At 39.7% G+C, this 23,761-nt stretch overlaps 1 protein-coding gene across 30 annotated transcripts in view; it reads left to right on the top strand.

Moving 5' to 3' along the window:
• ANK3 (ankyrin 3) overlaps positions 1 to 23,761 on the top strand; it is a 667,998-nt gene that overhangs the window by 598,531 nt on the left and 45,706 nt on the right. For all 30 annotated transcript variants that reach the window (XM_044239577.1, XM_044239576.1, XM_044239560.1 and 27 more), the window contains 7 exons: positions 14,229 to 14,440; positions 15,647 to 15,854; positions 16,890 to 16,986; positions 17,647 to 17,875; positions 18,513 to 18,638; positions 19,403 to 19,525; positions 21,042 to 21,123. In XM_044239577.1, coding sequence (XP_044095512.1) covers positions 14,229 to 14,440; positions 15,647 to 15,854; positions 16,890 to 16,986; positions 17,647 to 17,875; positions 18,513 to 18,638; positions 19,403 to 19,525; positions 21,042 to 21,123 — 1,077 coding nt within the window. The remainder of the gene's footprint in view (positions 1 to 14,228; positions 14,441 to 15,646; positions 15,855 to 16,889; positions 16,987 to 17,646; positions 17,876 to 18,512; positions 18,639 to 19,402; positions 19,526 to 21,041; positions 21,124 to 23,761) is intronic.

The raw sequence follows: 23,761 nt of genomic DNA, 5'->3' as shown, positions 1-23,761 counted from the left end.
TTTGGGAGTACTGCAAATGTGACCAGTGCAGCTGAGGAGGGTAATCTTTAATTTTGTTTCATTAATTTCAGGTAGCCAAACATAGCCACTCGCTACCGCATCAGACACTGTAGTTCTAGCAGACACTGAGTTCTAATATGTTCTCCTTCGTTTTTGAGTATAGATTATAGTATGTCCTAACAGTCACAAGTGGATTTTTTTTTTTAAATTCTTAAGGTTTATTTATGGAATGGACTTCCATGATCTCATGCTGACTTGTGTTCATTTTGTTTTGAATAAACCAATTTTCAAATAGGAATTCGTCCTATCTTTGCTTCGTCAATGATGCCCCCAAGGCATCATTGTCCCGTACTCAAGGCATCTCTCAGATGTTTAAAAGAAATGATGATTTAACCCTCCATTCCAGATTTTGTGCATTATCTTGGAAATAGTAGAAAGAGTTTCTTTGCTACAATTTTATTTTTTTAAATATTTTATTTTTTTTATTTGAGAGAGAGAGAGAACACACACATGAGCAGTGGGGAGGGATAGGGTGAAGCAGACTCCCCGCCAAGCAGGGAGCTCAATCCCAGGACCCCAAGATCATGACCTGAGCCAAAGGCAGACATTTAGCGGACTGAACCACCCAGTTGCCCTTCATAAATGTCTCCTTTTTAACCCTCTTACATAAATGAATCCTGCTTTATAACCAATGTAACTATAACTTTATAACTAAGCTTAAAACCCAAATATTTATAAATCATCTTTTTTTTTTAAAGATTTTATTTATTTATTTGACAGAGATTACAAGTAGGCAGAGAGGCAGGCAGAGAGGAGGAAGCAGGCTCCCTGCTGAGCAGAGAGCCCGATGCGGGGCTCGATCCCAGAACACTGGGATCATGACCTGAGCCGAAGGCAGAGGCTTTAACCCACTGAGCCACCCAGGCGCCCCTAAAAATCATCTTAACCCATATTTTGATAACAGATTTTGACTACACACAATCATGAAAATGAGGTTATGGTTCTGTAGTATTTCAAAACATGCAAAGCCTTTCCAAATGCACAATTTAGTAGTTAGAATTGAGGAGTTAGAATAACTCAGTAGTCAGAGCAACTTCAGGGCAAGACAGGTTCGAGGAAGAGGATAATTTTCCCGGTGTAATGTGGTTAGATCAGGATCTGTGGACGTCCCGTAGACTGGAATTCCCATCCTGACCCGGTGCGACCCTAACCAAGCACTGAATCTCCCTAAACTTTAATCGCAGTCTGTAAAGTGAGGGTCCCTCACAGAGAACCAAGGGGGAAGTGACAAGCTAATGTATGTAAAGTTCTTCATCCAAGGCCCGATACATGAGAACCGTTCAGTCTGTGTTAGGATTCATTGCCCCTGCTACGTACAGTTGTGCAGGAGAGCAGGTCGGAGCTAAAATCCTGACTCTTCTCCACCTGAGCCATCTGCTCCAACAGTGGCTGCAGGACAAAGTCTCTTAACCTAATGTTCCCAAGTCATTTACCTGCAGGGCAGTGTCTGCCCCTGTGGCTCCCTCTTCCAGGTCACATAAGGCTAGCCGAGGCCCTGGTCCTGGTTCTTACCTCCCCATCACCACCACCCAGTCAGGAAATATAAAAAGATCGAGATCTAGACTTCTAAAATCCAGACTTCTGCCTCCAAATTTAGCTGTTTCTCTGTAATACTCCTTCGCCTTACTGTGTTCTCAAACGAAGAATGTCTCTGAAAGTGTTCTGTGTGGAGTAAAAATGTTACATAAATGTTAGCTGCTATTTAAAATTTCCGTGACTCATCAAGGTACCATCTTAGTTCTTCTGTGACTCAAAAGGAGATGAGATGCATTCAGGAAAAAACTGTCATGGCAAAATACAGTGGAATTCAGATTCACTTCTGCCACTGGTGAGCCCAGAGACAAAAGCGTAATGATGTTTACGCTAATGAAGCAGGTGTGTTAGCAAAGCTCCTACTGAAGTAAGAGGCTAGAATGAGAGAAGACAGGTGGTCTGGGTATGACGAACCTGCGGTCACCGCGAGGATATCACGTGGCAGGAACAACTTTCCTCTTTGGTAGCAGACATGGGTCTTGTTCAAGCACTTGTCATGTCTCTGCTGAGAAAAAGATAGTGCAACGCGCAAAATATTCATTCTGCTCCCCCGAAAACATCATCTTTAAAGTGCACCAAGTTGAATCCCCTTCGTAATAAGTTTGTTTAAAATCTTCAGTTAATTAAGCTCATGGAGTTCGTTGAATGTGTTTAAAATTGTGCCTCCAATGCTAGATCCCAAGGAGTGTTTTGTAGTTTGTGATTTTGCTGGAACTGGGAGTATTGATTAGCAGAAGAATCCCTCATCCTTGGAGGTCTCAGAATTGCAGAGCTCGAGAAGGGCTCCTGTCCTGCACCGTCACTGGGGTCACCACTAGCTGCGTGTGGCTCAGAGCACACCGAACTATACACAGAGATGTGCTGTGAGTGGAAAACACAGCAGATATGCCAAGTATATCCCACCCCACAAATCTATATCTGATTAATAATTTTTACATTAGTTACATGTTGAAGTGGCAATATTTTAGATATTATGGGCTAAATAAAAAATAGTATTAAAATTAATTTTATCTGTTCTTTTTTATTTTTCCAATGTGGCTATAAGGATATTTAAAATTATAGGGGCGCCTGGGTGGCTCAGTGGGTTAAGCCTCTGCCCTCGGCTCAGGTCATGATCCCAGACTCCTGGGATCGAGTCCCACATCGGGCTCTCTGCTCAGCGGGGAGCCTGCTTCCTCCTCTCTCTCTCTGCCTGCCTCTCTGCCTGCTTGTGATCTCTGTCTGTCAAATAAATAAAAATCTTTTTTAAAAAAAGGATATTTAAAATTACAAATGTGGCTTGCATTATATATATATTTTTTAGATAATGCTCCTCTAGACAGTGTGTAGACTCATGTATCCACATTTATTAGGTTTTAAAATCAAGATCATTGCTACCTAAGCATCACAAGAAAGCTTTGAGGATATAAGGATTATGCTGTTATTTTAAAACTCCAACCACTGTATTGGAATCAAGTATGGGTGAAGGTCCCCAAACAATGCTACAAATGCCAGGAAAATTGTTTCCTTGCTGTTGTCATTGCTTCACTTTCCCATGAGACCGAGTGAAAGTTTAAAATAATACACTTCAGATGAAATAATTATGTTATTTCTTTTTGTAAATTGGAGCAGGAAAGAGAAATTGATAGCTATAATGTTATATTACTAGAAAACAAATTTCCCATAATTTATTATCTAACTGTAGCAACAGTAACTCCAGAAAATACATACTTCTCAGTTAAAAATTGCAATTTTGGTTCATCTCGGTTGAACTTGTTTTTAATTTATCAGCCAGGAGACAAAGAGTAATCTTAAAGCCTCAAGTCCCGATTTTAGCAATAGCTGAGCCACGAGAAGTGAAATGCCTGGCTTAATGTTGTACACAGCACCATCTGTTGGACAGACCTGTTAACAAACTTGAAAAATTCTGAAGGAAAAAGTAAAATTGAACTTAACCAAATCAAAATTGTGTTACGGGCAGGGGAGCAGTGCATACAAAATAGTGTCTGGTAAACCATAACAAAATACTGACTGACTTTTTATCAGTGGCCATGAAATTTAGTTTAAATCAGTTGCATGACCACTATCACGTTGCAAAAGGAAAGGAACCTGTGCTAGAACAGTTTCCCACACTGACTGGCCAACAAATGAGAATGGAACCAAAGCAAATGAGCATTAATAATGGTGGTTTTATGGATGCCTGTGTATGTGAACTTGCCGGCATTTACATGTCTGTATGAAACATTTGTGCGTCAAAACAATGACGTCAAACCCCTGACCCACATTCAGACAGAAGGGGCTCTTAGCCTGCTGAGGACAGGAAAGCAAGTCTGAGAGATTGAGTGTAAGCCTTACTAATTCAGTGTGGATGTGGCTAGAGGCCAATAGGGCAGACACAGCAAGTCTAGGCCCCCTGGAGTTCAGTGTGTTTCTGCATCTGCTGGACACAGTCTTACTGATTTATGGTGTTCAGCTTTCAAACATTATATATGATCCCAGTTTTGAACGCAGGATTATATGGTTTGTCTTCCTGGATATACTAGTAGTGGTTTAAACAAAAGGTAGAAGAAAGTGACATAAGGGAGCTAATTGCCTGAAAGCCATGCTTTTTTATTTACCTAAGTGGAAAAGTAAGCAAATATGAAAGAACATTTTCCTGGAAAATACATATAGAGAAGCAGATGCAGAGAATGTAAGGTTTCTGCAATCCTGGAGAAAAACCTTGGAATGATTATTCTGACATGACCAGACACCCGCTCCCTGACCTCTCTCCCAGAAAGCCTTCCCTAAACCCCAGAGTAAGTGAGATCCACCTGGTAAATATGGCCACGACACCTGGCTGGTCATCTTCTGTAACAAGCAACTTTGAATTTTGCTGTCTTCCTTGATATGCTGTGAAGTCCCTGTGGAGAGGGACTAGCCCTGACTTGTTGACAGCCATATGCACAGTGCCTGGGACAGCTCTTAGCACCGGACTGTCATCTCACCATGTTGAATGAATGGAAACATGAATGCTTCGTATCCAGGCATCTGTCCCCACTTTCAACAATACATTTTCTTAATAATTCAGTGACCCATACCCAAGAAAGAATGCAACTTTCTAAAGGAAGGGATACAGCCAAATGAGGAGAGGAGGTCTGGGTGGCAGGGAAAGGGCAAATAATGATTAGAAATTCACTTAAAAATACTTTTAAGGAAAAAAAATACTTTTAAGAAATAGGATTCTCAGAAATTATATAGATTGCTAAAACTGGAGGGGAAAACACATAGATACATCATTGTTTCAAGACATGCTTCATCATTAACACTCAATACATTGTACAAATCTGAGTAATGAAGATGTTGCATCTTCTTGCATAGTTAAAGATGTAAAATAATGCTGATCCAGGCAGACATAAAGCAGATGCCCAAACCGAATAGAATATAAGTTAAGTTACTAAGATTGTAGTGGCGCCTGGGTGGCTCAGTCAGTTGAGCATCTGGCTCTTGGTTTCAGCTCAGGTCATGCGTGATTTCAGGGTCCTGGGATTGAGCCCCGTACGTGCAGTGCTAGGGGTTCTCTTTCTCCTTCTTCTGGTCCTTCCCCGGCTCTCTCTCTCTCTAATAAATACATTAAATCTTTTTTAAAAATTACTCAAATTATAGATGTGCATGAGATCTCTCTGTACTCTTTGCAACTTTCCATGACTATAATTACTTCAAAATAAAAGTTGATCAAAATTGAAAAGATTTCTATTATGTTTACATTAAGGAAGAAGGGTCAGTTGTATCACTTGGTTTTGGGCTTTTTTTCCTGCAACATCTTGGACAGGCTTGTTACAAAATTTGCATATTCAGGTGAAGATGAACTTGAATTCCATGGAGGTGAATGTCAGCAATTTTCTGAAATATTTGAGTGGCAATATTATTTATTTTTATTTTTATTTTTTAAAGATTTTATTTATTTATTTGACAGAGAGAGATCACAAGTAGGCAGAGAGAGAGGAGGAAGCAGGCTCCCCACTGAGCAGAGAGCCCGATGCGGGACTCGATCCCAGGACCCTGAGATCATGACCTGAGCTGAAGGCAGTGGCTTAACCCACTGAGCCACCCAGGTGCCCTGAGTGGCAATATTATAAGTGCTCTGCTCTTCCACATATTCGATAGCCAGTGATGAATGATATAGACTTGTCTTTTATTTCCTTCATTTCCCCCAATTAATCTATAAATTCTCATACTTAATTTTCTGTAATTGGTGAAACTTTCTTTTGAAAAATGGAATGAAATTAAAATGATATCAATCAAGACTTATATGCTGTAGAAATAGAGTTACAGTAACATGTTTTTTAATTTTTATATATTTATATACTGTAGAAATACAGAGATAAGGTAATATGGGGGTTTGTTTTGTTTTAATCCAACCTTAGATCTGCCACAGAGTGGTTTTCTGGTACTTCTCTACTCCAAAACTGTGTGACCTTGGAAAGAATATTTAACCTAAATTATTACATGAACTGGATTGTGCTAGTGGTTTTCTATGATTTATCTACCCCAGAGGAAACTTCTCTTGTTCTCAGCTTAGAGTCAAAGAACATAAGCTTCAAAGGTCAGGAACTTGTCCAAAATCCAAGCTCACTGGTCGAGGGCTGGATCTGAACCCAAGGCACCTATCTCCACTGACTTCCACAGACCTAGACTGACTAGCTTGCCCTTTTGAATTCTAACATTCTAGGACTCCATTTTCCCCCACTCCCTGTAGCAAATACTCTTTAGAGGAGCAAGCTGCACAGAATATTCACCTAACTAGAAATTGAACTGTAGGGCGCCTGGGTGGCTCAGTGGGTTAAAGCCTCTGCCTCCCACTCCCAGAGTCATGGGATCGAGCCCTACATCGGGCTCTCTGCTGAGCGGAGAGCCTGCTTCCCTTCCCCTCTCTCTGCCCACCTCTCTGCCTGCTTGTGATCTCTGTCTGTCAAATAAATAAATAAAATCTTAAAAAAAAAAAAGAAAGAAAGAAATTGAACTGTAGGTATAGAAATCCTTCTTTGTGAAGACTTGAGGTTGTATTCCTTCTTTAGGCTATTCACACTCAAACCTGACCTTCACACTCACAAACAGCCTTCAGAAAACAAATTTGGTCTAAGAAAAAGAACCATGGTCCCATTCGAGCAAGTTATTCAGACATTTAATCACGTGCGGGTAAGGTGAGGCAAAGCTGATCAAGGATGATCATTTGAAAGATTAACCCATTTAGTGGGGACATGATTTCTGTCCTTTTATTTATGCTTCATTGTATTATGATCTCCATAACCATTTATATTTGCAAAGCATTTTTTTATTCTTATTGCTCTGTTGCAAAATCTCAGTTACAGAGAGAGCTGCCCCACTTTTTGCCTGTAAAGAAACCAAATGAGTTACAAGGTGCTTAAGAAATGTATCATTAATCAGTGAGTTAAGGAAACTATAGGACATTAGCTTCCATTTCTTGCACAGCAGAAAATGCCACTATAATCAGGGCTTTCTGCTCATAGAGTGGGCTAGTAAGAAGCCATGTCACCTTCTGGACCAGGATATCTGTGTATCTGTCCATTACTCATCCACTTATCAACCACCACCCCTGTGCTAGCTGGTCTGCAAAGACACTGTGTTAAATAGTGGGCGAAGTTCGTGTCTGTGTGACTTCACCCCTTTTCCCCCACCCTCTTCCTGGACCTAGCTTCTAAGCTCTAAAGCAGACAGGTCACTTTGGGCAAGTCACTTCCTTTCTTGGAACTTTAGACATCCTCTTTACCAACTGCTATATGGGCGAAATAGTAACTCACCTGCCACAAAATTAGACATTCAGTAAGTGTAAATTTTTAACGTTCCGCCTGACCAAAACTACCTGTTTCAAATGTACCTCTTTCTTTTCTCTTTAACCTTATTTTCTTGTGAAAACAGTAGCAGATTAAACAGAAGGGGTATTCAGGGTCCTTTTGTAGTCTACGGCATTATCAATTACCCCAGGTAAGAAGCTATTTCTATGTCATTTTCTCCTTTAATTGTATAGCTACCAAAGGGTATAGAAAATTTTTTTTAAGAAGCAAAGCCATTTAAAACTAATGGATATTATTGCCCCATAGGCTTTTCTTCTCACAGTGAACCATCCTTTAGATGTTTTTCATAGGACCCTCTTTTTTTTTTTTAAAGGGTAGATTCAACCCATTTTCTTTTTTTTTTTTTAAAGATTTTATTTATTTATTTGACAGGCAGAGATTACAAGTAGGCTGAGAGGCAGGCAGAGAGCGAGAAGGAGGAAGCAGGCTCCCTGCTGAGCAGAGAGCCCGATGCGGGGCTCGATCCCAGGACCCTGGGATCATGACCTGAGCTGAAGGCAGAGGCTTTAACCCACTGAGCCACCCAGGCACCCCTCATAGGACCCTCTTGTCATGTTTTTAATAATTTGGGTTCTGAGTTTTTAAGGACAGATACTGGTGAGAGTCTACTAAGACTTCACCTCCCACAGGTATCAAGTCAGAAAGTCTCCTGAACTGAGTGTGAAAAGTAACTTTCCAGGTGCCCTCCTCCCCCACCCTGGCCTACCAAGTCAGAATCTCCACAAGAGAAGGCTGGGAATCTGTGCCTTTAATAGATATCGCTGGTGTTGCTCATAATCTAGCCAGTTTGGGGCACACACAAGCTGGGTTCCCTTCGGGCATGAATGGAACACAGGTATCACATTTGTAGAATTTTTTGGGGGGTTTATCTATGTCAAGAGTGGGAGCAAAGCAAAGATCCTTGGTAATACATTCCTGCTCTCTGACCTATGTAATAAACCATTTTAAAATCTGAATACAAATAAATTCAGTCCTGGAAAGAATATTGGCATTGTTCATTTTTACATTATCAGACTTTATCACTGTTTGCCTGGAAGTCTAACTTTCCTGACATACCTTTGTAGTTTGCAACATAGAACTTTCAGATGAGTTTTATATTCCTCTAAGTTTTTGACACCCTTTGAGTAAACATCCATTAAGTCAAAAGTAATTTCTCTTATAAATACATGGATGTAATAAAATTTACTGTGAATTAAAAAGTAGGAAGACAAAAGAGTCACATCCTACATACAATTTAAAAAACAAAAACAAAAAAAAAAACAACTGTTAAAGAAGGAAACAATAACCGGTCTCTACTACTACATATATTTTAAAGCAAGATTTAAAGAATTTTGTGGTTCTTTGGTTCAAAAAGTATGAGTCTTATTGATTCCCACTGAGGTCTTTGTTCAGTGGATACTAGTTGAATACCTACAATGTACCAGGCCTCAATCAGACATCAGTTAATTTAGCTGTAATTTAACTGATCACTTCACATTTTCTGAAAAGAAAATCTGATTTTAATATACATTAATAGTTTATCAAAATTATAAATAGAATAAAAATCCTCGTGATAAGGTGCTCATGATGGGGGATGTGGCTGGGGGTCAGGGTTTCCCAGTAGCTGAGTGTAGAGAGCTTTCATTCCTCCCGCTGACTCCCCTCGTCAGCTGGGTCATTAGTTACCTGAAACACACAGCTAAGATCATTTCATGACTCTGTTTCAGTTTCCTTTTTTTAAAGCGAGAAATAGAGAAAATATTGCTTGAGTTGAATCTATAAAGTGTTAATACTCTGCTATATCATTTATTATATTTATGTACATCATACTATTAAATACTCGTATTAGTATTCTTACCCATGTAGTAGTACACAAGTATACAGTCATTATAATTTTCCTCTTCTTTCCCCTTCCTGAAATTTTGTATGAATTGTATGAATTTATACAGAGATGTGTGAAGATGGGATTAGTTGATTGTGATCACATTTTTTTTTTTTTGCAACTTTTCCATTTAATATGGACTGGAGATTTACATATTAAAATGTACGCTTCTACCCCATTCTTTTTTACTGCACAGTATTCCATAGTATGAATATATCATAATTTAGTTAACCTTTGTCCTGTGCGATAACCAGTAAGATCTTGTGATGGGTTTTCAGGCCGTAAGAATTCCATGGTAATCTTACTGCCTGGTTTTCCCTTCGTGCTCTTTTTTTTTTTTTTTTTTTTAAGAATGTATTTATTTATTTGACAGAGAGAGATCACAAGTAGGCAGAGAGGCAGGCAGAGAGAGGAGGGAAGCAGGCTCCCCGCTGAGCAGAGAGCCTGATGTGGGGCTCGATCCCAGGACCCCGAGATCATGACCCGAGCCGAAGGCAGAGGCTTTAACCCACTGAGCCACCCAGGCGCCCCATCCCTTCGTGCTCTTGACTCTTACGTTTCCCAGCTGTCTCCATCATTGTCTTACTTACGCAGCTTTCCCCGTGCATAATAGCCCAGGCTTCCACTCTAGTTGTTAGAGATTATGCTTCTTATAAACCAATACTGAAATACTTTTTGTAGTTTTTACATTTGTGTTGACTTTTATTCTCAGAAAAAAGTTAAAAATAAGAACACACAGAAAGAGAATGTAACCTGATTGAGGGGAGGTATCTTTTCTCCATTTCATCAGGCAGAGGCCTGGGATTCTGAGTAATCCAAGAAGGCTTTGTGTGTATACTCCTGTTTAAAGAATGGTGCTTGGGGATTCCAGTGTCCGAAATTCACACAGTAGTTGTTTCTTTGGACTGACGCTAATCTTTAAAATACCTGTTGGGGTGCCGGGGTAGCTCGGTGGGTTAAAGCTTCTGCCTTCGGCTCAGGTCATGATCTCAGGGTCCTGGGAGCGAGCCCTGCATCTGGCTCTCTGCTTGGCAGGGAGCCTGCTTCCTCCTCTCTCTCTGCCTGCCTCTCTGCCTACTTGTGATCTCTCTCTGTCAAATAAATAAATAATATCTTTAAAAAAATAAATAAAAATAAAGTAAAATAAAATACCTTTTAATAAAATACCTATTAAAAGGGGCTCCTGGGTGGGTCAGTTGAGCGTCGGACTCTTGGTTTTGGCTCAGGTCATGATCTCATGGGTTGTGGGATCGAGCCCCATGTCTCCTTGAGATTCTCTCCCTCTGCATCTGCCCCTCCTCCTGCTCACGTGCTTACTCTCTCTTAAATAAATAAATAAATAAATCTATCTTTTTTAAAAACTGTTAAAAGACATCATTGAAGATCAATAATTAAGCAAATTTTAATGGTGACAGAGAAATTGCTAGAAGGTTTAAAAAAGTGGGTACAACACAGAGTGTCCCAGAACCACTGGCAAATCCTAAAAGACGTTAGAAGTCAAGTGGAAAGTTAGAACCCCAAGCTTCTCCATTTTCCACTCATCTGCTGCATCTGAGATGGACATGCTCGCTTTCTATTTGCGGTGGTTTTAATGCTTTATCAAGGGCAACAGAGCAGAAGCATGGCCTGGGTGCCCCCATGACACAAACGGGCCACTCTTCCCAGTCCTTAGCTATTAGAGTTTCCAGGGGTGATACGGCTGTCTCCCCCTTAACTCTGCACAATTGTACATACAACACTCTCTCTGTCTCTGTCTCTCATTCTCTCTCTCTCTCACACACACACACACACACACACACGCAGCTAAGAAGGATGTATTGCTCCAAGTTCCTCAGGAGGTGCCTTGCTGCCCCTGGTGGGTGCAGACTGATGGTGAGGAAATGTCATATTCACAGGATATGCGGCTTGTTAAACACAGAGTCAGGAAATTTGTCTTGTTTAAAGGATGTAATTTCACAGCACAGTCTTTCTAAACAGCTTGCACTCTGTGGAGTCCGAAACTATTTCTAAAGGAGAAGGTAATCCTAAGTTTGAGGCTGAGGTAAAAAATAAAAATGTCTGCTTAGCTGAGGCTGATGGCTTACACAGCAACTGAAACAAATGATCAGAACTCTCTCGGTTCTGGTAGTGCATTATGCAGCGTGATTTATGAACTCTGGGAACTCAGACTTTAAAATAAGCCAAACCATGGGGAGGGAAATATATCTGCTCTGTTTGGAAACCTCGATTTTGTCAATTGCTGAATAGGTGAAAACTTCTGCAGAATATTTTCCTGAGCAAATCTTTGTTTCCTTCTTGTCTTTCTATAGTAACTTTTTTTTTTAATTATTTGCCTTTGTTTTATTTTCTTTCACTAAGAACGCAGTATTTGGTTTTGAACAGAGCAGAGGAGAAGCAGATGGTCATGAAACAAAATGGGCCACATTCTAGTTTCCTTCTGATATGGGTGGAACCCTGTTTCTCCCATTTACCAATTAATTTGGTGTTCCCACCTCAGAGTTTGATGGTTAATCTATAAAATGAGAAAATGTCCCTGATCCATCTATCTAACCATCCATCTTACCTTTTTATAAATTGCTAGTTCGGAATAAGCCATGATCTCAGTCCTATGATGAAGGAGGCAAACATGTTCATAGTGAAAAAACGGTAGGACGGATACCGTATGTTTCAGAGGTTTGAGGAGAGGGCTGTTATGAGTAACGACAAAAACAAAACCAACATCCCTCTCTGAAATTTGGGAATGTTCCCTTAATTTTGTAGCAAACCCACCCCAATTATGTAAACCCACTGTCTTCTTACGTCCTCACCTCCCTTGTGCCCATCCCTCTCAAGTGGCCCATTGCTAATGGGCTTAGAATGTCTCTAATGCATATTTTTCTTATAAAAATAGACAAATGTGCAGATTACATTTTTCCCTGAAAAGGATCAGACTCTGCGTTTTGCTCTGCATCTTCTTCTTTCCTCACTTTATATGCTTTATACCAATTAGTCACTACCAGCCTGTTTCCCTCCTTCCCTCGCATTTTTCACCTATTATTACCTCTTCAGAGACATGTTTCCCGGTCATCAAGTTAAAATAACTTCTCCCTCCCTCACCCCCATGATGTCCCCCATATAACTGTCTTATCATGATACTTCCAGTTCTGCCTTACAAATTTATTTTTCCAAAAATTCCCTTGGCTAGTCTCAGATACTTATGTCGTATCTTGTTTAAGTCAGTACTTCCATGCAAATTATCAAGTTTGATCTTTTTAATTTATATTTTTCTGACCAGTTTTCAGCTTTTGTGAATCGCCCATTTACAGTATTTTGCCATTTTCTGTTGGCTAATCTGTCATCTCTGATAACTCAGGAGCCGCCATGGGGATTGAGCCTTTCGATCCATTATGTGTTGAATGTGGCTATTATCTTTTCTCATTTCCCTTTTGTCTTTCAAGCTATTTTTGCCATGGAAAACTTTACGTATTTATAGTCAAAACAACCTTTTAGGCTTCTGGGTTTCCAGTTTTGAATACAAAAATTTCTCCTAACCATGGCTGAAACATTCTCTTGATTGTTTTATGGTAACACTTTAATTTTGTTAAGTAGTTAAGTCTTTTATCCAGTGGGAATTTATATTTATATATACTAAGATATCGTGATTTAGCTCTGTTCTGCAAATAGATTTTCATTTGTGTCAGTGCCATCTTAAATAAGACCTCTTTCCCCCACTGATTTGAAGTTTAAATATATGACTTTGATTTAAATACATTCATTTTAAATACATAATATATAATATATAGAAGTAGATATATATGGACTTACATATACACCATGTATGTGTGTGTATATATATATATAAATTTAAATCTATTTCTTGCTCTGTTCTTATCCCTCTGACCTATTTGTCTAATTTTATATATATATTTCTTAAATTTTTATATGTCTGTCCATATAACTTTTATTATGATACTTCTAGATAAGTTTTTAAATCTTACAAGATAAACTGTCCCTCACAAAGCTATTTTTCCCAAATACTCTTGGCTAGTCTCAAATGGCTATTATTTCATATGATTTTAAAAACCATTTATTTCAGTTAAACTGACCAGCATTGTAATAAAATCTGGCTTTTGGAAGAGGACCCATCGGGCTGCACTGTAGGGGATGAGTTGGAGTCAGGAGAGGCGAGTGGCAGGGAGATGGTTAGGAGGTGACTCAGTGATCCAGGCAAGGCAGAGAGGGCTCAGACGGGGACTGGCAAGAGAACAAGCCATTGCCGCGTGGAATCAGCTTGACGTCCACCTCTCGATGTGAAGTATCCAGGAAAGTGAGTCGAACTATTAGACAGGAGGACTAGACACACTAAGTCCGTTACCAGAGTTAGGACAAAGGGGAAGAAGTAAGTTTGGCAGTGGACAGAAGGAATGACGTGTCCATTTGTGGATAGGTTGAGTTTGAGGCATGAGGGTTATCGGTGGGTGGACAGAGATTGGAGAGGATGATATTAATCATTTGGGCGATATCTTAAAGAGGATTTCAAATAAAGTTTTAGAGCCTTTTAGACATCCTTGAGTTCTTACTTTCTTGTGATGCCCTGCTTTTTTCTCACTCCTGCTTTGGCCGTTTGAGGGTATATTATTGTAAGTCACCACAGAAGGAGGTCTGTCTTCTTCAAGAGTAGAGAGCTCTGTTCCTAGGAGGTAAAATTTCAGTTTTTGAAGATGTTCGTTCCTCTTCAGTAGAAGCACTTTTCTACAATACTCTATATGAATCGCTTTTATAGTATCTTTACAAATCTTCATATTATTTTTAAAGTCCCTGTCGCTTTCTCTCCGTCCTTGAACCTCCGCTGAGACGGCTGGCTAGATCGTTTTTAGCTCTCCACATCACACATCCGTTTATCTTAAGGTATCTTAGGATAGGCTTACTCTCATGGCTTTTTCATGCCTTTGTCTTTTCAGAACTTGACAGCCCCGAAGAGCTAGGCAAGAAACGGATCTGCAGGATTATCACAAAGGACTTCCCCCAGTATTTTGCCGTGGTTTCGAGGATTAAGCAGGAAAGCAACCAGATGGGTCCCGAAGGTGGGATTCTGAGCAGCACCACTGTGCCCCTGGTCCAGGCTTCTTTCCCAGAGGGGGCTTTAACCAAGAGGATTCGCGTGGGCCTCCAGGTAACATGTGCGACGCGTCGTGTAAGAGCGTGGGAGCGTTTGCTCCACTCCGAAAACAGTCGTTGTAACTCATCCTGATGGTATTGCTAAGTAAAGCCCTGGGCCATTTGGGGATTCATTAACCTATTTTGAAATGAAAAGCACTAAGTATAAAGTAAGGCTTGGTGGCTTATTCAATAAAGGTACATATTTTAAGGTTTTTCTTTTAAAAGCATCACTTGGTTCTGATGAAAGATTGTTCTGTTAACCATACGTTATTGGTATTTGGAGTGACAGGAGCTCCAAAGAGCAAATACACCATTAAAGAAACAAACCACATTTGACTTGGTTTATAAGAAAGACGCAGTTTCATAAAAATCAGTAATAAGGAAACTTGCAAGCTTTCAGATTTTGATGGAAGTACATCATAAATACTGGGTTTATCCAAACCCAGTTGGAACTTGTTTGGGTTTGGAAAGCTAACTAAACATCCTGGCAAGAGTCGTCTTTCTTACGTTTGTTTCAGTTAAACCTACTGAAAAAATACAATAATAAGGAAAGTAATTTGATTTGTGTCAATTAATATAGTAATTAATAGTTCGACTGAGGTTCTTCTTGTGAGGTTTTTTAGAGTGAAGTACTGGGAAGGTATTCAGTTCCCACTCGGAGCTAAGGAGATGGCCTAATAGTTCAGTGCCGGGAAGTTCCCTTCAGCTGTCTCCCAAATTGAGTATCTTGCCAAATAGCAAAGAAGCCAAAAAGGAAGACATTAGGTTTGGTAATCTCGAACTGAAATCTTAAATGTGCTTTGGTTACTTACCTCTGAAGTCACCTCAGTTCTTACCTGGGCACAAATCTCCTCTGTGATATTTTTACTGGATATCCCGCATAGGTTTAAGATACACTAGACTCAGTATTTGCTGATCTTTATTTGGTTTAGCTCAAAAGACTTCTCCGTTGTGAGACTTAACGGCCTCTCTGTCACACAAGCTGATGTCATCCATATTCTATTGGGGAAACACACCGACCAGTTTCTGCTACAGCAGGAGGTTGTTTGGGTTCTTTTTGTACGCCCTCCTGAAGTAGTGAGAAAGGATGAAGAAGAAAGACTTTTTTTTTTTTTGAAGGGGGAATCTGTTTTTATTTTTTTTTCTCCTCACTTAAAAAGTCAATTTCCCAATGAGAGAAAATGTTAACTTCCACCTAAGGTCCTTTCTCTGTCTTTAGGCCCAGCCTGTTCCTGATGAAATTGTGAAAAAGATCCTTGGAAACAAAGCAACATTTAGCCCAATCGTCACTGTGGAACCAAGAAGAAGGAAATTCCATAAACCTATCACAATGACCATTCCAGTGCCCCCGCCCTCGGGTGAAGGCGTAGCCAATGGGTACAAGGGGGACACCACACCTAACCTGCGTCTGCTCTGTAGCATCACAGGTGGGGTCCCCTTGTCCTGTTACCTGCTGCTGAGGCTAGCAACTTGCAGTGATTCTGTATGGAGATGTAAAGCCTTTGAAGCCTCCGTGCCAACTTTATGAGACTAGGAAAAAGAATAAATAAATAAAGCATTTGCTGGTCCATTCCCTCATCTGCGATATCCCTGTACCTTCCTTTAAGATGCTGAGATCATGACTCAGTAGTAGTAGTAATAATAGTGCTCTTTTGAGGTTATTGAAATAATGCAGCATCTACTAGATCATCTGGGTCATTTCTCAGGGACCTAGGGAGAGGTGGTGGACCTTGTAACACCCTTTAGACTAAAGGAAGCTGGACAGACTTTGGAGAAGACAAGCCCCACAGAGCACCAGGTGCAGGGCAGAGCAGAGGACGTGATTCTCACCACTCAGTTCCCGAGTTTAACCAATAGACCAAATCTGCAGGGACAGGAGAACACATTTTGTGATGAGCACCTGAAATAGAGCTTAGTTCATTTGGTTAACTTAATACGATTTTTAACAGAAAGTCCTAAATTAAGATTATTTTTCTTTGTTTTGTTTTTATGAGTAGTTTTAGTGGCTGATTCCTCTTTTTACCCTGGAAAATTAAATGATTTAGGCAGTACAAAATCCGCTGCTGCTTAGCTTTCTTGATAGTTCTTGTCTTTTTAAAAAATTTAAAAAAAAAAATAGGAAAGAATTACATTGCCTTTCTGAACAACAGTTCTTTGCACTTCTAAACTGCACTTACAAAATGCACTTGATAACCTGTGATTGTCCATTTAGACCATCCGTTAATAGACAGACAAACTGAAAAGTAATTTTTTAAAACTATAACCTCATACGAGGAGATCACCATAAGGCAGTAAAAGCCCAGAAGGAGAGTAGAAAGAAAGACTAACCGTAGAGCCTGCCATTGATTGAACGTGCGGAAGTTTGCAAGTTCATGGCAGTGCCGGAAGAACAGGATGATAATGCGGATTTTATCAGGAGCCCCTCCCATGATGAAGTCAACATATCTGCTCTGTTCTCCCAGGGGGCACCTCACCGGCTCAGTGGGAAGACATCACAGGAACAACTCCCTTGACCTTCATAAAGGATTGTGTCTCTTTTACAACCAATGTTTCAGCCAGGTATGGGAATACAAGATTCCAAAAAGCACTAAGGAATTCATTTTACTACCTTTTGGAAAGTGAAAGTTTTTGTGCTCAATACTAGTATGATTTTTTTTTTTTTTTAAATTTCGATGGCAAAATTGGGCCTAACTCAGAAATTTAAAATTGGCGGGTGTAAGTCGTCTTACCAGTTCTCACAAGGGGCTATGCGGTGCTAGACTTGCTTCTTCTAGTTCTTAGCAGTTTGTAAAAACCCATTTCTGTTGATTGTTATGGAAATCTGGACTCAAGTATTAAAGGAGGACAGCAACTTTTAACTGTTATGCTTTCAAGGAAAAAAGACTGATAGAATTTCCATTTCATAAAATTCTTGCTCCGTCCAGTATAAAGTAAGACATTAAACTCTGAAGCAGGAATGGAAAGGAAGGGTGAGGGAACAGAATCTTAAGGGAAGGAAAAGAGAGAGAGAAAAGAACCCTTAGCTTTTCCTTAGAAAATTATAACAAGTAATAAACGTAGACCTTCTGTAAACAGAGTAAACACCTTTGTTGTTTTTTTAAATGAACAAGTTAATGTTTTGGTGTGGTTCCCTTATATGCCCCAATATTTTAATGATGAATTTTAAGATTTGGCTTTTAAGTCACCTCATTTTGTTTTGTTTTGTTTTGTTTTTCTCAGATTTTGGCTCGCAGATTGCCATCAAGTTTTAGAAACCGTGGGGTTAGCCACACAACTGTACAGAGAATTAATATGTGTTCCATATATGGCCAAGTTCGTTGTTTTTGCCAAAATGAATGACCCCGTAGAATCCTGCCTGCGCTGTTTCTGCATGACGGATGACAAAGTGGACAAAACCTTAGAGCAGCAGGAGAATTTTGAGGAAGTTGCCAGAAGCAAAGATATTGAGGTACCTTGTTTACACAAGTCCATTCCATTACATCCCCCAGATCTGGGGTTTTATTTTGAGGTCATAACAGCACTCACCAGAAATACCAAGCCCATTCTCGATCTCAGGTTTTGATTCAAAAATCCGATATAGATTTATTCTCAAATTATTTTATGTGTCTTTGAGGTTATCTTGGTTACAGTGTAGTACTAAGCAATCCACATGATGGTCTACACTTCTCTGTGGTGAATTGAGTTCTCTTATTTTTATGGTCACTGTCTTTTACACATTACTATGATTTTTCTTTTTTAAACCCAGTGTAAGTATCTGAGTAAAAAAACAAACAAAAAACCCTTTCAAAGTCTGTATGAAGAAGTGATGTCAGCACTTTCTCAAAGATGTCTAAAGTTGCTAGAATAGAACTGAATGTGTAATTCTGTCTTGTACATGTGCATGCTTTGGTTTCCAATCACAGTAGTTGAATTGTGAGCCAGCAGAGTTATTTTTGTGGCAAATAACACCATAGAAGTAGTTTCCTAATAAGGAGACAAATGTGACATAGAAATATATCAGTCTTTTAATATTATGTGACTTAAAAATCTCAAAATTCTTTCAACTTAATTTAACATTAAATTATGTATTTCTTTTATTCTAAAAGGTTCTGGAAGGAAAACCTATTTATGTTGACTGTTATGGAAATCTGGCCCCACTTACCAAAGGAGGACAGCAACTTGTTTTTAACTTTTATGCTTTCAAAGAAAATAGACTGCCATTTTCCATCAAGGTAAATCATTAACAGAGACTCTGAATTTTGAAAAAGAAAAAAATGCTCTTAGAGAATAAAAACAGAAGAGTCTAGTGATTTATTCAGTTTGAAATATCCCACCAAACTTGAATTCAGAGGAACAAGGTCAGATTTTGTCCCGAGTGTCTTTTTGAGCCAGGAAAGCTTTATAATTAGTAACAAAGAGTCTTTATCTTTTAAACATCTCAATGATCATTTATGTTCAAGCAGATGTTTGTAAGACCAGACCATCTAGAATAGTAAAATGCATCATATCTAGTTAATGCCCAGTAATCAAATAATGAATGAAATCCAAACTCAGTATTTAAGTTCCATCTTCATTTCTGATGGAGCCCAAGGACATTCTGGAGATACCTTCCCCCTCCTCAGAGAACAGAAGGACATGGGACAACTGCTTACTGTGTTGGTCATTTGCTGTTATTATCGTTGCTAAAACCAAGGCCTTGAGGAAAACAAATTATTGGACAGGAAGCAAATGCATATAACCCAGACTGTGTAGCAGAATGCCAGGGAAACCAGCAGGCATAGCCGTCCTGGGTCTGATTTCAGAGTTGGGCATTCTAAATCCCGCTGAGTTCACACGTGACCACCGCCGTTGATCTGTAATGGTTACCGCCATCTTTTCCCTTTACTTTGCCTGCCTCTTGAAGGGCTCTGTCAGATAAACCTGTTTAATTCTTGTACAGACGGGAGTCCTCAGAAAAGTCTCTTTCTATAACTATCAACCACCTAAATCCTTCTAGGTTAGAGACACCAGCCAAGAGCCCTGTGGTCGTCTATCTTTTCTGAAAGAACCAAAGACAACAAAAGGACTGCCTCAAACAGCTGTCTGCAACTTAAATATCACTCTGCCAGCACATAAAAAGGTATCTTTTAATACCGGTTTATTGTAAGTCTCTTCCCCTGGTCTTGGCGAAGTGGGCCCTCGGTATGCGATTAAGGAATGCTTTGTCACATGATTAAAGTTCTTGAAGCTCGAGTTTAATTAGTCTCTGTGTATAGATTGAGTCTTGTTACTGTGGCGTCAGATTCTTACGGTCTGTACGGTGGAGTCCTCTGTATATCGCTCCTGCTCCTGCCGCTAGCTTGTAGATTCTTGATTTCGAATAACGTCACACATTAATTTGCCGTGGATGTACAGTTCTTGGTATTTTGTGTTGGCTTCGTTTGATTTGCTTTGCTTTCTTGATTCAGCTTGCATTTTGTGCTCCCTACTCAGTCCTTTTCATATCCTGATATTCTTTTCCCTGCTGTCCATTATAATATTCCTTGTCTCTGCAATGCATCTTGGAACCAAAAGGAGACAGAGTCAGATCAAGATGATGAGGTAATATGAACACTTCTGCTTTTACTCTCTCAGAGATAGAATAAAAATTAAATCTGTATAAAAGAAGTTGCAGAGGGCTGAAGTGTGGGAACCGTATGCTATTTTTGCAGATCTTAGCGTAAGTGAGCTGAAGGGTATACACTTTTCGTGAAGAATGGTTTGCTTTTCCGCCACATGGCTATTAGATTAAGATAATCCGGCTAATGATTTAAAAAGAGGAACTAATATTCTTCCAACATTTTTTAAATGTAGTAGCATAGCATGTATAAATACACATTTGTTCATACTTTTCGTACTTTTGCCTAGTATCCACTTTGTGTAACATTTAAATCAAGATCCTGAGAAACAGGAAACTTTAGTGTATAAATCAAGTTGTTCTATTTACTAGAAAATATGTGTCCCATGGCTACTGATAAATATTTGGTATTCTATTTAAAGAAAATTATCCTGGCCATTTTTAAGGGTGTAGTGGTTCCATTTGGTTTTGAATGAATTTTTTCCTTGCAAAGGCATCTCCTGCTATTTCCCCAAGCTACAAGATAAATGGACTTTTAAAACTCCCACCTCCGTAGTAATAAATAGAATCCTTATTTCTAACAAAATCGTTAACCTTTTTTTAACCTCACCTACACTCTATGCCTTTCAACATGTAGAAACAATAGCAGTAACCGGAACGAGACCCTGTGTGCCCCTTTTCCTTGAATGTACTCACATAGAGTGACTGTACATCGTGATATATGTGCTTTCAATACCAAGAGATTTGGGGAGATTTACTGCTCAGCATCAGAAGTCTCTGTAACGCTCGTCTTGTATTTGTAGTCCCCTGTAGTCTGCTGTGTTGATGCTCTTACCTTTGCCAAGTGATGGTAATTTGGTTGAGACATCGGGGTGGGGTTGTAGACCCACAATAGGAAATGAACATTTTCATGAGGAAAATCCATCAGAAGAAAAATAAAGATAAACGAGGTATCCACATGCCATCCTACAGAATGTTTCAAAACTGTGAAAATGCCCCAAGGAAGTTGGACAGTCTCTTTTCCCTTCTCCCTTTCCAGGCCGAGAAAGCAGATCGACGACAGAGCTTCGCGTCTTTAGCTTTACGTAAGCGCTACAGCTACTTGACTGAGCCTGGAATGAGTGAGTTTCCTAACACGTTCCACTAATCTACGTGGGTTTTTATAAGAAGAGGCATTTTTTCTGTACAAACTGAATTTGGGGTCCTTTGAAAACCCAGTGACGAAAGAAAAATTGCCTGCAGGAAAATTTTATCATGAAATCTAAGTGATTTTTTTTTTTGTACGTAGATCAAAATATGAAGTAGAAACTCCCTTAGCTCATAAGTTCAAAAAAAATTTTTTTAAGCACTATCTCTTTTTTAAATTAGAAACATCTATGCATTACTTATCTTTAAAAATCTTGATTTCCCTTGTTTGTTAACTAGGAGATAACGGGCCAATATTGATTCAGATCTAAATATTGCTTCAGATTCTCTAAAGGGAAATATTCATTTTTATATATGTGGGATGGTAGAATGAATGATAAAGTAACTTTGATTGTCATCTCATTTTTCTTAATATAGGTAGATCATTAGAACTTAGTCCTGATTCTCCTTCTTCCCAGTTTGCAAGAATTAGATTTTCCTACCGTCTTGAGGTAGCACTTCTATACTGATTCCTTATTTCCTCCTTCCTCTCACCCCAACCCTTCCCCCACTGCCCTTTATTACACACCACTTCCAAGGCTAGTCTTCACTAGACTGGCTTAGTCCTTTTCTCCTCTCAGTGATTGTTTTGATTCATTGTTAACTGGCTTGCAAGTATCAAGGTATAAATTCACTCAGTCGTACTCATTCATCTGTCTCCCTCTCCACCTCATCCTTTCCTGTTCCCTCAGCCCTCCAGCGAATCCCTCCCCCAACAGGAGCTAAGAATGCTGACAGCAGCACCGTGTTTGATCCATCAGAAGAGGATTTTTACAAAAATTACTGTTAAGTTAGCAGACGATTTCTAGCTACTTTTCATTACCTACCATTAACTTGCGTTCAGGAGAGATTGGAAATTTACCAGTAAGAGCCACAAGTTTGGTTTTTCCCACCTTCCCTGAATTCTTGTTTCGGTGGGCCAAGATAGCACATTAAACGTGCAGCAGGAACACTTAGTTTAGAGGTCTTAGTATAATCTTCTGAGTCTAGCTCCTTGACTACTAGGGAAACTTCTGTATTCAGACACAAAATGGAGAGCATAAGAGAAATGAAATGCTACCACACTCATGAATGTTCTTCCGGATCTCAGTTTTTGCCTCTAGCTTAAATGTCTAAATCCTTCCAGAACCACAAAGGCTTAATTTAACCCCTATTATCACAAAGCAGGGACAGTATATGTGTATAACTAAGTGGTTTTTTCAATATGACTACATCTGCTGGGTAGAAGTTTTCTTGGGAATACTATTTTGCCTCAGAGCTAAGGCTCTCAGAGTAGCTGGTTGGGACTCCTAGGCAATGTCCTTAAGATTTTAACAATCTCCATGACCAGCTCCTTTAGGTCCAAGGCACCTCTGGGCAGGTGAGCTCCCATATGATTCTGATCCCTAAGATATCTGGGGGGAATATATGAGTTTAAGGTGAGGTCTACGCTAAGTCAACTGAATTTTTCCCACTTGTGGAAGTATTGCTATTTTTTAGTTAGTTTCAGTTATAGTATAATACGTGGCTTGTCTTCCTTGACTTTTGGTAGAAGGAAGAGGGTCCTTTTCTCTGTTTTATGAAAGGGAGCATAATGGTGGTAAACAAAAGAATGGAAAGAACTAAGATGGGACTATAAGGAAACTAAGGAAATGCTATGGCCCCTTCATTGGTGTTAGAACTCCAAATGATGCAGTTTTCCCTCAGTATCCTGCCCTTTCAAACCACACCGCCCCCCAAATAAAGAAAGAGTCTGGTGTAGTTCAATGCCTGACATCCAGAACCTCCCAGAAATTTTCTTTGTTATAAAGGGCATCCCAGAGTATGTGTCATTAAAGCATAAAATGTGTAACTGATCAGTATATTGGCGGCTTCATGAGAAGTATAGAACCATACATGTGGTTTAGAGGACTTCTTTGCTTAATGGAGCCAGCCTTCAGTGGTAAAGGCGAGATGCTGTGTCAGGTTCTATTAGTTATAAAAATAAATTCTCATGAGACATCGACTGAGCCCAAGTCACTGAACTGAAGGAATCTCCAAACCTTCCATTTGCACTGTGTGTTTCCAAAAGAGTTAAGCAATATAATATTGAGAATTATGACTAGGAGGGGGTAATGAGCGGGTGAGTTTTTCCTCAGTTCTTCCACATTTCTTTAGAATAATATGTAAGCTTAGAAGAGGACATGTTCTGAATGTCTGAATTTAAATGTACACTAGGAATGAAAATCTTCACCCTTGTGGGAGTAGCTGCTAATCCAAGGACTGGATTATAGCACTGGCCCGGGCACGGCATGAAGAGGAGCATAAAAGATGAAGCAGATTCTCATTTCCTCTTCGCGTGTCACTATTATTCTGCACCAGTGCTTTCTGGCAGCGAAACTGTACTCAACTTTGACATAGACCACTAGCCCTTGGCAGGCATTCCAAATCTCTGTGACCAACTCGGTTTGTTTGCTAGAGTTGTAGAAGTAGAGAGGACCAAGTGCGTGCTTGCTCTCCCCCGGCGAGTGTGCTTATCTCATTTGTGTGTTTCTCGTCCCGTTGCCAGATGAATGCTGGTATTAAATCCATCTTTCCCAGTGGGAGGTCTACCTC

The sequence above is a fragment of the Neovison vison genome, chromosome 2 (assembly GCF_020171115.1).
Source record: "Neovison vison isolate M4711 chromosome 2, ASM_NN_V1, whole genome shotgun sequence".
Classification (NCBI taxonomy): Eukaryota; Metazoa; Chordata; class Mammalia; order Carnivora; family Mustelidae; genus Neogale; species Neogale vison.
The sequence above is the reverse complement of the archived record's forward strand: the minus strand, read 5'-3'. Positions and strand labels throughout refer to the sequence as shown.